We start from the raw sequence: 15139 nt of genomic DNA on the forward strand, positions 1-15139 counted from the left end.
CGTCAATGCAAAATAAAAAATTAATGCATGTCATGCTTCCACTTCAAGATTTTGTTTTCATTAAGGCAGTGTCAATTGCAATTGCTAAATATATTACCTTCTACGGGATATAAATATACTGTTTTCATTGATATGTCTTGGGACTATCTCAGGACTCTTGTATTAGTTGTTAAGAGGAAAATTTGGCCTCTTTCAAAATCACCTTATCGCACTTTAAAGCTGCCATGATAAACTTCTTGTACTTAACTTGAAGAGTTGTCATCTACTACGGCTGTGTTGTGTACAATCTTTGTTGGCTAAGTGCCTCTTCACATGAGCCAGTTGACCAGGATGGCCCAGTTTCCAAGATCACGCCTTACCTCTAACTGCTTTGTAACATTTTCGATGTGTTCATATGAGAGGGCGGTCTGGCTTGTTTCCTGAGATCTTGGTTTTTCCAACCAGGTTCTTGGTAAGTGGTCTGAAAATTTTGTCATTTGATCACTTCAGCCCGGTTACCGGGATAAACTCTACCGTCCTGGATGGCTTGGTCTTGCATTGCCTGCTGTATTTTAATAATTTAATAATAATGATAATTTACCAATTTTATATAGCGCGTATTTACATGTGCTGATCAATAGCGCTTTACATTCATATGTTTTAAAGAAAACGAAAATACATTACCGTGAGAATAAAATGAACTAAGTTACAAACTATAAAAATACTTCTTAAAAAGATAGTTTGTAAGTCGAAATTTAAAACTGTCAAGTGATGTTGCCTGATGAAGCTCCACAGGTAGCTCATTCCAGAGTTTCGGAGCTGCTGCTGAGAATGATTTTGCTCCCAATGTTGTAAGCATCTTTCCCTTGGGATGGTCCAATAAGAGCTTACCAGTAGACCTAAGATTATATAATGAATTCGATTTTATACTAATAAGATCGCTAAGATAAGTTGGCGCTAGGCCATTAATACATTTGAAAGTCAAAAGTAAAATCTTATAGTCAATACGCAAAGAAACCGGCAGCCAGTGCAGCTCATAAAGCGCCAGTGTAATGTGAGAAAACTTTCCAATGCCATGAATAAGTCTTGCTGCTGCATTTTGTACATGCTGTAATTTAGCGATCGGCGCCTTTGGTAAGCCAAACAATAAACCATTACAATAGTCAAGACGGCTGGTTATAAAAGCTTGAACCAAAGTAATTAAATAATCTCTCGACAGGTATTTCTTAATACGTCTCAAGTTATGTAAATGATAAAATGCCGCATTAAACAGCTTGGACGCATATATTATGAATAGCAAAGGCCCTAAACATGAGCCTTGGGGTACCCCGCAGCTCAAGTCAAAAGGACGAGAAAGAACTCCATGTACAAAACGCGCTGACTTCTATCAGACAAGTACGATCTAAACCAATTCAGAGCAGTCCCACATATGCCAACCTCGTCAGATAGCCTCTAAAACTATTCGATGATCAACAGTCTCAAAGGCAGCACTGAGATCCAATAAAATTAACATAGTGACATGTTGAGAGTTCATCTTTAACAAAATATCGTTCATCACCTTGATAAGTGCAGTTTCAGTGCTATGGAATTGCCTGTAAAAAGATTGAAGCACAGGAAAAATAGCATTTGAAACCATGCGATCGTAAACTTGATTAAAAACGACTTCTTCAGTCAACTTGGATACGTATTGTAAGTTACTAACTGGTCTGTAACTTTTGTACAGCAAATCCAACCCAGGTTTCTTCAAGATAGGATTAATAAGCGCACATTTCTAATCATTTCCAATCATTTTCTACATATTAAGCATCCCATCTAGCTGCAGTGATACAGCTTTAAGACTTACCAAAGCTATGCTTGGCACGAAAGTTATAATTTTTGTGTTTTGCCATGTTTGCTTTGTTTCTCGAAATTCGTGTCAGAAGTCGTCCCCAAGATCTTTGACCTTCTTTCATCTCAGAAACTGGACTGAGCTTTCTCATATGAACCCAATGTGAAATTGGTCTTGGTAACCTGGCCAGCACAGTCAGTCGGGCTCATGTGAAGAGGCCCAAAGAGGTCTTTTTTATTCACCACAGGTTTCAATTAGAAATGTAGCAAATTTGAGTGACTCTCCATGTGGGAATGCATGCATTTTAGACAGAAATATGCAAGTGCTGTTGTTGCGCTTTTACTCTTACACTTGAAAGCTATGCTATACACTCAGTTCCTTTTATTTCTCCAATACTGCACTCAAAAAAATTTATAGCGGAGCTCCACGTGCGCGCGAAGCGCGCGCGTGGGCGGAGCCCCATTGCTAAGTAAATCTACCCATCCCAGAAAATTTGGTAATACGTGACCGTACACCGACCGCCCGCCGTCCGTCCGCACCACAGGAAAACCAATGTTTACTCTCACACTTTTAGCTAGTTTGGGAGCCCAAGAGAAAACTAATTGCACAGGCTGCATATCAATGTTGTGATCAATTGACAGCTATCAAAACAGGGCATCCGCTGACAAGTATCACCTGATCGTACGGCGGGCTCAAGTGTCGACCCATCGAGGTGGAGTATTTTTTAAAGTTATCCGCCTCCAAATTACCAGTTTCAAATGATCGCACGCTCAAGTTTATTTTTTCCAAGGATTCATATCAAATATGTTGTGTTTATGTCACTATGGCCCCGCACTATTAGGATTTTGATTTCAAACTGACCTCGGAAGCGAAAATTCATCCAGTTTTTTAAAAGTACAGGCGGGGAAGACCTTATCTTACCATGGTCACGCGTTGGTCACGCTCTACGTCCAATTTTTATACTCTGATTGGTCAAAATTTGACAGGTGAGTTTATGCAGAAAAATTATGCAGCATCTTGAAAGTAGTTTACTTTGACAGTTGAAGCTGACAGGGTTTTGTGTCAACTTGTGAGGTTTTTAACTGTCTTTTTCCTCTGGAGGTACAAAATTAAATACAGCTGCTATCAAGAGTCTTCTGTTATTCATGGCTGGTTTGTTTACTGTGTTTTGGTTGAGAAATGGGTCGCTTGTCAAAATTCGGTAATTCGATTTCGGATGGCATCGTTTTCGTTTTTCACCTTGCTTAATGCGTAAGAGGGTTTAAAAGTCTCAAGCAACTGTGGCCTCCCTTGATAGCTTTCAGGAACTGAATCTCGAATGGTAAGCCTAAGTAATTATTGTATTTGATGTTTGTGTTTCTTGAAGTCTTGCACTGTTCACGCTGACAGTTTATGCGGCACGTTTATGCACGTTTGCAGGATTTGAGTCAATGATATGACCTAGTATCAGGTTTGATATAAGCTTACAGAACTTTAAAAAGCCTTCAGATATATTTGCTCACCACAAATAGAAAGAAAACGTTCCGAAGTATATTTAGTTATAAATTTGGCTGTAGAAAGAAAACTTTGAGCGATTTTCTTGCTTCTAGGAGTTCACCTTCGAAAACAGTAAACACCGCGCTGGGAAGCCGGCTAAAACATAAACTTAAGCTTTACGCTTAAAGACTCAGGATTTTTAGAGACACGTTAATACTTGTCTTCGTGAATGAAAATTGTTGTCTCTGTAAATGTTTCACAGAATTATATCTCTTTTTTTGATTGTTAGTAGTCTCTCTTGCAATTTTAATCGCTTGTCTGTGCCGTTTGTTTTCATCGTTCATGACAATCGCTTGCAGGAGTACTCAAAAATGTCGCGGGTATCAAACGCTTTATAAGATTACACATCGTTATAACTGAAATCATTAAATAACAAAACAAATAATAATAAATTCGCTATTATGTTGAAGCGTAACTCTGTTAAAGTTCATTCAAACACTCGACCACACTGACAGCTCGCACTATAGAAACGAGAACCAGCTGGCCGTATGGGTGATTTTGGAAATTTTCTGAAATTTTTGAACGGTTTGGCTCGTCCTGAATATTGACTGAGTGTAATTTGTCTTGAAAAATTGTGAAATACCGCATTCTGTCCGAGCTCTGTATGATAAATAGTACTATTTCACCTCAAATGTGGTGTATAAAAATTATAAAAGGTTGGTTTAAACACCCCCCAGATTTGTTGGCAAGAATTTGTAAAGTAAACCTGTCGAACGCAAAAAAATTTGGCGTGATTTGTTTTCCAAGAATTTGTTTTCGAGGCCTAATCTACTGTGATCTTGAATGTGATCGAAGATGTTTGCTATTTTTTGGGTGTACATATAAGGTTATCAATTCGATGTAAGATGTTTCACTCTAAAATAACTTAGCCTTTCCCTCAAAAGTCACATGAATATGCCCTTGAGTTAAATGATTTGTGGATTAAAAGTTTATTGTTTGATTTAAATTATAAATTTATTAAAATTGGAGCTTCGCTTTTAGCCCTGGCTAAATCTATATATTATTTTTGGAAACTGGAAATTCTCAGTCATACAGTTCTCTTTGTATCAAAGCAGTTCACCGCTGTAGAATCACTATGGACACCCCACTGCACTACAACTGAGTCTCCTGTGACCGAATTACAACTTAACCTGGGTATCTGTCAGCATGTCTTTAAATACTTTAAATTCCTTCCCCAACAGAGTCTCAGACAAAAATAGTTGGGACACTTTCCTGAATGCTGTTTTTCACTTGTGGCCCATTCTCCTTGTACCCCCAAAGTTGTTTGTCACACCTAACTCACCAAATCTGGAACACCTACATTGGGAGAGTAAGAAGACAGTAAAGTGTCCCAACGATTTTGACTGAGACTGTGGGACATTAAATACGTATTAGCCATGATTTTTCCCATATGAATGACTTACTACCGTTATTAAATTTTCAACCTCAGATAATGCATTTCTAGCATTCTGACTGGTTCACTCAATCTCGGTTATCAGCTCATATACCTTAGTTTGACCTTATATGGAAAGCAACAAAATTTCTCTCAGACAAAGCAGCGGAAAAAAGTAGATTTAGGTAGCTTTCTACCAACGAAACAACAAAAAAAACAAAATACCATACTGACAGCGACGAAAAAGCAACAAACTTTGGTTTGAAATTATTTAATGATACTCCGAAGTTTCCTCACGAATATAAAGAAACTATAAGCTTAATTTTCCCGTAAGTCGAGCTGATTATGTAACAACAACAACAACAACAAATTATTAGTGTACCTTAAAAATTTTCAGAATGGCTCGCAAGTCCTTGCAGGAGTAAGTTTTCAAAACCACTAGCAGACTTTTTGCGTGTTTGAAGAGCTTTTACACCTCTTAACACTTTCTCAAGTCCATAACGGACCATAATGGGCCTCAAGTAAATCCTACAACGAGCGGCTTTCTATTGAACAACAACAACAACAACAAATTGATTAATGAAGCTGGGTCTTTGTTTAGCTCTGATTCAGTGGAGGAAGAATATGAAATTGAAGAGCAATCAGGTCGACCTATCCAGCGTCAAATTCCACAGTCACAGTGAGGGAAAGCAAAAACAGTGCTTTTCGAGAATAATTTAGGCACAACGTCCTTCCCTTTCACATAGCCCCATAGCTAAGGTAATCTACCCATCCCAGGAAATTTGGAAATCTTGTGACCGACCGACCGACCGTCCGTCCGCGCCACAGGCATACCAATGTTTACTCTCGCACTTTGTAGCTACTTTGGGAGCCCAGGAGGAAGCTGATTGCACATCAATGTTGTTCTCAATTGACAGCTGTCAAAACAGGGTATCCGCTGACCAGTATCACCTGACCGTATCGCGGGCTCAGGTGTCGACCCATCAAGGTCGAGTATTTTTTTGAAGTTATCCGCTGACAATTTATTCGTTTCCAAATGATCACAGGCTCACGTTTACTTTTTCTTTAAATTCATATCAAATATGTTGTGATTATGTCAGTATCACCCCGCACTATTACGATTTTGATTTCAAACTGACCTCAGACGCAAAAATTCAGCCAGTTTTTTAAAATACAGGCGGGAAAGACCTCTTACCATGGTCACGTGTTGGTCACGCTCCATGTCTAGTTTTTATGCTCTGATTTGTTAAAATTGGACAGGTGAATTCATGCGTAAATTTTATGCAGCATCTTGAAAGTTGATTACTTTGACAGCTGAAGCTGACAGAGTTTTGAGTCAACTTGTGATGTTTTTAACTGTCTTTTTCCACTGGATGTACAAAATGAAACACAGCTAATATCAAGAGTGTTCTCTTATTCATGGCTGGTTTGTTTATTGGGTTTTTCGTTGAGAAATGCGTCGCTTGTCAAAGCCGATAATCCGATTTCGGATGGCATTGTTTTTGCTTTTCACATAGCTGGATGCGTGCGAGAATTATAAAGGCTTAAGCGATCCTTGCCTTACTTGACAGCTTTCAGGAGCTGCATCTCGAAATATGGTAAGCCTGAGTAATTGTTGTATTTATATCTAATTTTACGAAGTCCAGCGGCGCAGTTTATGAAGCTAGTTTATGCAAGTTTGTGTTAAGATTTGACTGAGACACTGATCTGACCTAGTATGAGGTTTGATATAAGCTTAAGCTTACAGAACTTAAAAAAGCCTTTGGTCCATATTTATTCACCCTAAACAGAAAGAAAAGACTTTCCGAAGAATATTTAGTTATAATTTTGGCTGTAGAAAGAAAGCTTTGAGCGATTTTCTTGTCCTGAGTTCATCTTTGAAAACAGCAAACAGGCCCGGGAAACCGGCGGCTTAAAACATAAACTTAATCTTTAAGCTTACTAGTAAAGACTTGAGGATTCTTAGAGACACTTAAATACTCATTTGTTTTCGTGAATGAAAATTGTTGTCTCTATAAATGTTCTAACGAATTATATTTCTTTATTGATTGTTGGTAGTCTCAAAAGTGTAATTTTCATTGCTTTGCCGTTTGTTTTCAGCCGTTCATAAACATCGCTTGCAGGAGTACTCAAAATGCCGAGCGTATCAAACGCTTTTTAAGGTTACACATCGTTATAAAACCATGAATAAAAAATAGACTCAATAAATTCTTTATCACGTTGAAGCGTAACTCTTTTAAAATTTCTTCGCAGATTTGGCGCTTGTCAAAAGTTAGAACCGGCTGGCCGTATAGGTGATTTTGGAAATTTTTATGAATTGTTTCGCTAATTAAAAGTCCAACACCAAAGGTTTCTGCAACACTGCTGTGAAAGCCTGCTAACGTAGTCATAGATGCACTTTCCTCAATCGAAAACCAAATAAACAAGCCATCAAACATCTTTGTTTCACAGAATTCACTTTGTAGCAGTGCCATAGAAATACACAAATGGAAAGTTAAAAACAGTACACAAAGCTAGCGTCCCGATCACTACTCTTGTCAGTAAAAAATTTCAAGATGCTGTATTGTGAAATAACCCGATGAAACTTTGCGTAAACAAGGTTAAAGTGAACAGACTTTTATAGAACAAAGAAAAAAACTTCAAAACAAAATAAATGAAATACAATTCTTTGGAAAAGAGTCCTTAAGCTTATATTATGCCAAAGTAAGAACATAGTCTTGCGTGCACTTGTGCGTGTTGCGGATGCGTTGGTACCTTCCTGGTGCTTTAACAGGACTACCAGGCAAGTTGGGTGCATCTGCTCCCAGAAACGGCTTGGGCGTCTCCTCACAAGTATCTGGATTTGCCTCTCCATTTGTCTCCTCGCCTATATTTGTAGGCGACTGCTCACGTGTCTTCTCGCGCGTCCCTATGACGTTGTGATCATCTTCCTCAAAAAAAAAACTAGGCAAAGACTAAAAATCAGGAATGTAAAAAGTTAAAACAGGAAATGAAAAATAAGTTAATAAGTTAAAGAAGAATTAAAGGAGCGATCGCCTAGCAACGCAAAAAAAGTCTTTAATGCAAGTATCTGTTTTATCTAGTCAAAACAGACAAAGAGTGGAACTGATAACTCTTTACGTTAAACATTTCTTTTTAGCACTAAAAATCCGTTCTAAACATTAAAACTCTTCAATCCTGATTGGTTGGGACAAAACAGTTATTTTTCTCGATAAAAGTGAATAAATCTTGAGACTATCTGACTTCTCAACTTTTGGTGAGCTTGTGTATTGCTTGACAGTCCCTTAACCAGGGTGTTATGTCCAGGAAGTTGACTGAAACCAGCATTTGCAATGAAAATTCTTGTGCATCGTTTGTGTTCTTATTATGCCTTGGTCCCAGACACGTGGAGTGAATGTGGGGACAATGCTGCCAACATACTGGTAGATGCTATCAGGATGTTCCTTTAACCGTATATATCTTTTAACGTCCATACGCTCAAACTCACGTTTTTTCAGTTTCCTGTGGAATATATTCCTGTGCCACAATGTGTTGTATTGGCCGATTTAGTGGTTTCCTGTTATGTCATGAAAGATATTGTTCATCGTGGATTATGTGTATAAAGGGTTTCATTGATCGTTAGTCTCACGATTTGCTCACAGATATTGATCATGACAGTTCGGCCACGTACTGCAGGTCTTCATCAGGCATTTAAGGTCGATTTACTGAGTAGAACTATTTCTACCACCATGGTTGTTAGTGATTGGTCTATAACAATCCTTGCTCATGGTTGGTGGCTTTTGATCCAAAGCATTGTAGCCATTATTAGAGGAGGAAACTGTTCCCACAGCGGTGCGTGGTGGTAAAGATTGGCTGCGATCCACACTTCAGGAATCCACTCTTCAGGAATCTCAATTCCATCGCCCCTGTTGATGCTGTTAGGGTGACGTCTTAGTTGAATAGCCTTTTTAACTCTATGAGAGTACCAGTATGGGTCTTTGTCAAGAAACTTAACCTCATCCCAGAGCAGATAATGTGCGGTCTTATTGGCATGTTCAGAAACGGCTGAACTTTGAGTTCTTGAAAGCCGTATATGCCTTTCATGCTCCTTTATCCATTCATGCTTCCACCTTCCCATTTCGGCAATGTATACTTTGCTGCAATCATAAGTAATCTCATACACTAGTCCATCCTGTTTTCGTGGATCAACAGCATCCTTAGGATGCACTAGGTGTGATCTTAGTGTTGTATTGGAGTTGAAATCAGATCGTATGCCATGCTGTTCTAGGCAACGACAAAGTGGTTTGGATAACCCTTTGATGTATGGTAGAACCAGTGTAGATTTAATTTCAGTTGTGGGTTCTTTGTTAGATGCTAGTGTAACGGCCAGGTTCTTGTGGAAAGCGAAGTAAAATAAAAGAGAAACGACAAGCAGGGATTGTCTTGTTCAGTTTGTTTTTGTATTCTTCAAAATCTCATGGTCTTACACACGTCCTCTCAATTTTCTGATGCAATCGTATCACATGACAATGTTGACAATTTTTAAACTGTGGGGGGTGGGCTCAATACTGTCCCTACATACACCCCCTCTAAAATAGATGTCCTCCTGGACATCGAAACAAAGACTTTCTATCCTTTAAAAACTGATACTTAGCAACCAACTGAAGTTTGACTGTTTCTAAACAAATATTCTCGTAGGGTGATCAGGCCTACAGAGAAAGTTTCATCTCACGTCCTTCTTTGATAAAGCCAATGTTCACGTGATAAAACACTGATTTTTTTTTCAATTGTATCTCAATTGTTTACTGAACAAGTTTCTCGTTTTTTTGTCTTTAACAACTATTAAAATCTTAAGTCTCAAAATTTCAAGTCTGACAATGTCCTGCGAAATCCTCAGCAAACTGGAAACTGCATACACTGGAACATATTCAGAGGGTACCAAGGCACAGCGTGTGGATGGACTGGAACGTAACAGGATGGTCCCCCATAATTCTGCAGGCTTTGTGATCCATAATATTATGGCGTTGCAACCAACCACGGCGGACAACGTGGACTGTACATCAATTGACCAGGAACAATATTGGCTGTTGGTACTTGAACACTTGAGGCATTGCAAGGGTGATAGCTAGGATTTCCCAACTGATCATAACACAGCACATTTGGTGGGCGTTGGGTACGCATAGGGCGGCAATGGTTTTGTTCCGCCTCCTGCTCAGTAATGACGTCGTCTTCAGCTTCAGAGTCAGGTAGCACAGGTTCGTCTGTGACTTCATCATGATGAGGTGTCTCTACATCTTCCGTCAGAACTTCATTTGTATCCTGCTCTGGCTGGTCTGCCACGAGACGTTCAGGGTCTCCTGTAGGTGCAGACATCTGCAGTGTCTCAAACTCTGGAGGCAACAAACCAAAGGGTTCATCCTCATCTTCTGATTCACTTGCGCCGAATTCATAAGTCTGAGGCCTGCCAGCAACTGTCTGGGAAGGACTGGCACTCACTGTTTCTCGAATGAAATGGAGGGGAGGTTCTAGTGGGTCGACTGGAAGAAAAGTACACGGCAGTAATAGATAAATGCAACACTCTAGGCTTCCCAGTCTGTCCTTCAGGCCTGACCTCGTAAACAGGAAGGTTCCCTCTCTGCCCAACCACAACATGAATCTGTTGTTCCCAATAAGACCTGACTTTGCCTGGGCCGCCTCGCTCCGACAAGTTGCCCACTAGTACTCAATCTCCAGGTTGCAAGCTTGAAAACCGCACCTTTTTATCATACTGCTTCTTGCCAGCGACTGTAGATTGAAGATTATTCTTTGCGGCCAGTGAATAGGCTTCCTTCATAGCGATCTGCCACTTCTCTGCATACCCCCGATGAGTTACACAAGCTTCAACCCGTGAGAGACCAAACATCAAGTCAACTGGAAGACGAGGTGACCGCCCGAAAAGCAAATAGAATGGCAAGAACCCAGTGACGTCATTTCTTGACAATTGTAAGCATGCACAACTTTGTTCAATGAGTCCTTCCATCTCGATTTCTGATTCTCTGGGAGAGTCCTGAGCATGGACAACAAAGTCCTATTGAATCTTTCCATTTTTCCATTCCCTTGAGGATGGTATGGTGTAGTACGAAGACGAGTAACTCCACTTAGTTGATGTAATCTCTGGAACAGTTTGTTCTCAAACTCTCGACCTTGATCATGGAGAATTTTTACAGGGAAACCAAATCGTAGAACAAAGTGATTATATAGGCGATCAGCAGCAGTAGTGCTTGACTTGTTTTTTTTTGTTGGGTAGGCTTGTGCGAATCTGGTAAAATGGTCAGCAATGACCAGGATGTACTCATATCCACCAGAACTCTGCTCTAGATGCAAGAAGTCGATTGACACTAGTTTAAAAGGCGATGAAGTGGTAACACTGGTAAGTGGTGCACGGGTACTCAAGTTAGGTTGACGTTGCTTGAGACATGGACAAGCCTGAGTCTAATTTTGGTGATAATTTTGGTCTGCCAAAGTTGATATAGCTTGACAAAGTGTCTTATGTTCTTTCCAGCGATCTGCTTGACATGCTTTGCTACAATATCTCACAGCCTTGCAACCACTACACTGTTTGAGAGGGATATTACCCTCTGTTTTCCCACAGAACCAACAGGCATGGGACATGGCTTTCCCGGCTACACCCTGTCCCATGGGTGCAGCCTCCTCTCGTTTGCCTAACCACGCCCTTTTCTGCATCCTCTTGCAAATTGATCACTTGAACCACATTTGAAACAGTGGTCACACCTCTCTACACTGGCTGAGTAACATGCAGTACACTTGCGACGTCTAAACTGTGACTGGTTAGCTGATCCATATCTTTTTCATTTGCAGTTCTCTCTGAGGAGGTGTGGGCCTTGTCAAAAGCCTGCTTTAGAGAAGTAAGGTCAGACTGTATAGCTTCAAGTGCTGTAACCAAACTGTTTGGCTTAGCTTCCTTTTTCACTGATTTAGCACTCTCGCTCTGAGGTTTGACCTGGCTGTCCCGGGGCAGGGTTGCTGGATACAGAGGAAGTCCCCACTTGATTAACACGCAAGCCCTTCTTACCACCTGAACTCATTTTATTGTAGCGTTCCATTTCTGCTGACATGATCTGATTTATTGTCTCCAGCAACTGTTCATCACTCACAGTCTTCTCAAGGAAAGGACGTAGTTTTGCCCTCACAGCTTCATCCTGTAACCCAGTCTCTAACACACATGCAGGAACAAGGACTGTACCAATGAAGGCTCATACTTACTAGGACTATCACTTGTACTGGACACCAATATAATCTGCTGTCTCAAACTCATGGCTCGTACAAGGAAATCTTGAGGGGTCTCACTTGTCTCTTGGCGCAGGTTAGACAATTCCTGATACAGTTCAGTTCCGACTTTTGCTTAAAATGAGCTTTCATTATAAGACGCAAACGGGTTAAAGTTAAGTCCTGTATCATTTCCAGATACGACCTCAATTGTAAACTGGGGCTTACTGCTCAAATCACTGCGTCAATAATTTCATTTTCTTTGTAGCCCGCTTTGAGACCAGCATCTATTTGACGGGACAAACTTACAAACAAAAGTCCATCTTTACAATTATCTCTTGCTACGACGCCATGAATTTTGAAATCGCGCTTTAGCACTTTACTAACATCAATGTACCTTGGGTTCCTTTGTCTCAGTTTTCTCCTTTAGTGTTCCTGACTGATTAAGCCACTCATGCTTCACTTCCACTTATTCTTTATTCGCAGTTGCGTCACCCTCAAGTGGCGGTGGTTTTCCATTTACAAAGGCAAGAAGGCCGACCAAATATACTTTCTTATCTTCAGTTTCAGTCAAACTATTTTCCACTTCTTCACGAATCTTTTTCGACAGAGCAAGTTTTCCTAATTTCTTACACTCCACGTTTAAATGCACTGCCAGCTCCACCAAACTATTCAGATCAATGCTGCAAATCTTCGATTCAAGTTGAAGCTGGAGCTCTTCCACTTCGGATTGCGCGGCCATAGTCTTCGACTTTCCTCTTCGCAAACTCGACAAAAATGTATCTCCTACTCCCTCCTGAATTCAGTAATTCCGCACAGAACTGAAACAACTCAGCGAGAGCAACACGCATCAGAGCAATACTTCCATTCCAAATGCAAATCAGTTCTCACAAGAATGAATGAGCCATCCGCACAAGTATCGAGGCCACGAGCTAGCGATAGCTGCACATTCGAAGCTAACACATGTAAACATCTTTTGCGAATGTATAAAGTTGAATAAATTCCCCCATTGACATGTCCTGGCAGGGTCGCCAAAATGTAATGGCCAGGTTCTTGTGGAAAGCGAAGTAAAATAAAAGAGAAACCACAAGGAGGGATTGTCTTGTTCAGTTTGTTTTTGTATTCTTTAAAATCTCATGGTCTTATACACATGTCCTCTCAATTTTCTGATGCAATCGTATCACATGACAATGTTGACAATTTTTAAACTGTGGGGGGTGGGCTCAATACTGTTCCCTACACTAGCTGATTCTTGGATTTTGTGATGTTACATACAAACGAACAGGGACAAGGACTAGAGTCACAAGGACAGAGGTATAATGTTTCTTTTCATCACAGATAACCAATGGTTTAGTGATGATTTATTCGATCGTACAAGTACTTCACAGCACTGTGTTAAACTGATTGAGGGTGGTATAAGTTATAAAACGGGTACTGATCTGTGAGTGTAGGTTTCCTGTGAACGCTTTTAGTCAGGCGTCCTTTCGAATCTTTTATGACCAATGTGTCAAGAGAAAGAATGGTATTATCATTCTCAGTCTCTTGTAGAACGGACGGTTGGTTGTGGAGCATTGAGATGCTGTAGAAAATTTTCAACATCCTTTTATTTTAGGGTGGTAAGAATGTTGTCAACATAACGTTTCCAGATTTTAGGTGCGGTTGGTGACTACTAGCACTTGTTGTTTGAATTCCTCTATATAGAGATCAGCTATGACTGCAGAAACTGGGCTTCCCACGGCTGCGCCATTTTGTTGTTCGTAAATTGCTCCATCATGCTGAAACTATGTGGACCTTAAAATATAGTTAAAAAGGTCAGCAAACTGCATAGGTGTTAATGTTGTCGGATCAGCAAGGGGTGGGTCCTCTCTAGTTTCTGTGGCATTGCTTGTACAGTGCCTTCATTTGGAACGTTTGTAAATAAAGATTCTACATTGAATGATACCATGATCTCGATTTCATTGTTTTTATTGTTTTATTGTTTTATTATCATTTTGCCAAAAAACACAAAATATACACATTAAATTTAAAAAATAAGATGAGGCAAGGGAGCCCAAGGAAGCCAATAAGGCTTGTGTATAGGCGAATTATGTCATCTAATTAATAATTACAATACTGACATCGGCAATTTAACTCTAAGTACACACAATTTGTTGGAACATAGAAAATAATCATTGAACAGGATAAAAATAGAAAAGGCTGAACGTGTAAGTGTAAAATCGAGAAAGAAATTATGAGAAAAAATAATGCAAGAATGAATGAAAAAAACAAACAAACAAACAAACAAGAAGCGTAAAACTACACACAAGCATTAGGAGAGCTAAAGTGTGCTTATGCCAAGAAAAAATGACTTAAGTTTAGAATTAAACAAAGCAGTACTAGAGGCATTCTGAATTTCAGGGCTAAGGGAATTAAATATTTTGGGCCCTTGAAAACGAAGTGAAAATTTCCTTACATTTGTCCTGCAGTAGGGCAAACGGAAGGAATTCATCAACTTTGTTTGTTAATAGTAGAAATGGGCTGAATATTTAACCATGTAGTCAGACTTCCCCATTAAGAGAGCTAAGATGTCGGCTAAATATAGGCTGATAAATCGTAGGCAAAGGTGTTTACACAAGAAACTATAGGTCACAGAGGAATGCTCGATTTTTGTATCTCAGGTAGACCGTAGATTCTAGGTGGTTGTTTGTGTTTAGGCTTAATCTGGTTGTTTACAGATTCAGTCAGGTGACTTTTTCGCTTGAGATCTAAAAGATTTTTAGTTAGCTTTCTGCTCAGATGGTCAGGAGGATCTTTATTTGTTAAGAAGTCATTATGGACCGCTCTTGATAAGTGTTTTCATCTTGTGGCGATAGGTCTGCGTATATATCTAATGCTATACTGATACGACCTTTACATCATATATATTCTGTTAATCTTCCTTGTTGTTGTAATTGTTTCATTATTTCTTATTAGAGTTGATCAGAACAAGATCCTTGCCTTATCTTTGGAAGTATTTGAAACAAACGGTGAACAGTTTCACAGGGTGAGAGAATTAAGTTCTTATAAATGTGGAGTCTGTGCTGATTTACATTGTAGGTTTTAATGTTTTATGAACAGTTTAAAAGAAATGTTTAAACCATGAACAGCAGTGTTTAATTAGGTGCAAGAATTTTTAACCAGTGATAAAACACGTGCTGTGA

The 15139-nt window shown here is 39.6% G+C and overlaps 1 protein-coding gene across 2 annotated transcripts in view; it reads left to right on the forward strand.

Annotated features, from left to right (window-relative positions):
- LOC140945680 (pleckstrin homology domain-containing family M member 2-like) overlaps positions 1-15139 on the forward strand; it is a 202316-nt gene that overhangs the window by 58450 nt on the left and 128727 nt on the right. For both annotated transcript variants that reach the window (XM_073394713.1, XM_073394721.1), the window contains exon 12: positions 14913-14982. In XM_073394713.1, coding sequence (XP_073250814.1) covers positions 14913-14982 — 70 coding nt within the window. The remainder of the gene's footprint in view (positions 1-14912; positions 14983-15139) is intronic.

The sequence above is a fragment of the Porites lutea genome, chromosome 1 (assembly GCF_958299795.1).
Source record: "Porites lutea chromosome 1, jaPorLute2.1, whole genome shotgun sequence".
Lineage (NCBI taxonomy): Eukaryota > Metazoa > Cnidaria > Anthozoa > Scleractinia > Poritidae > Porites > Porites lutea.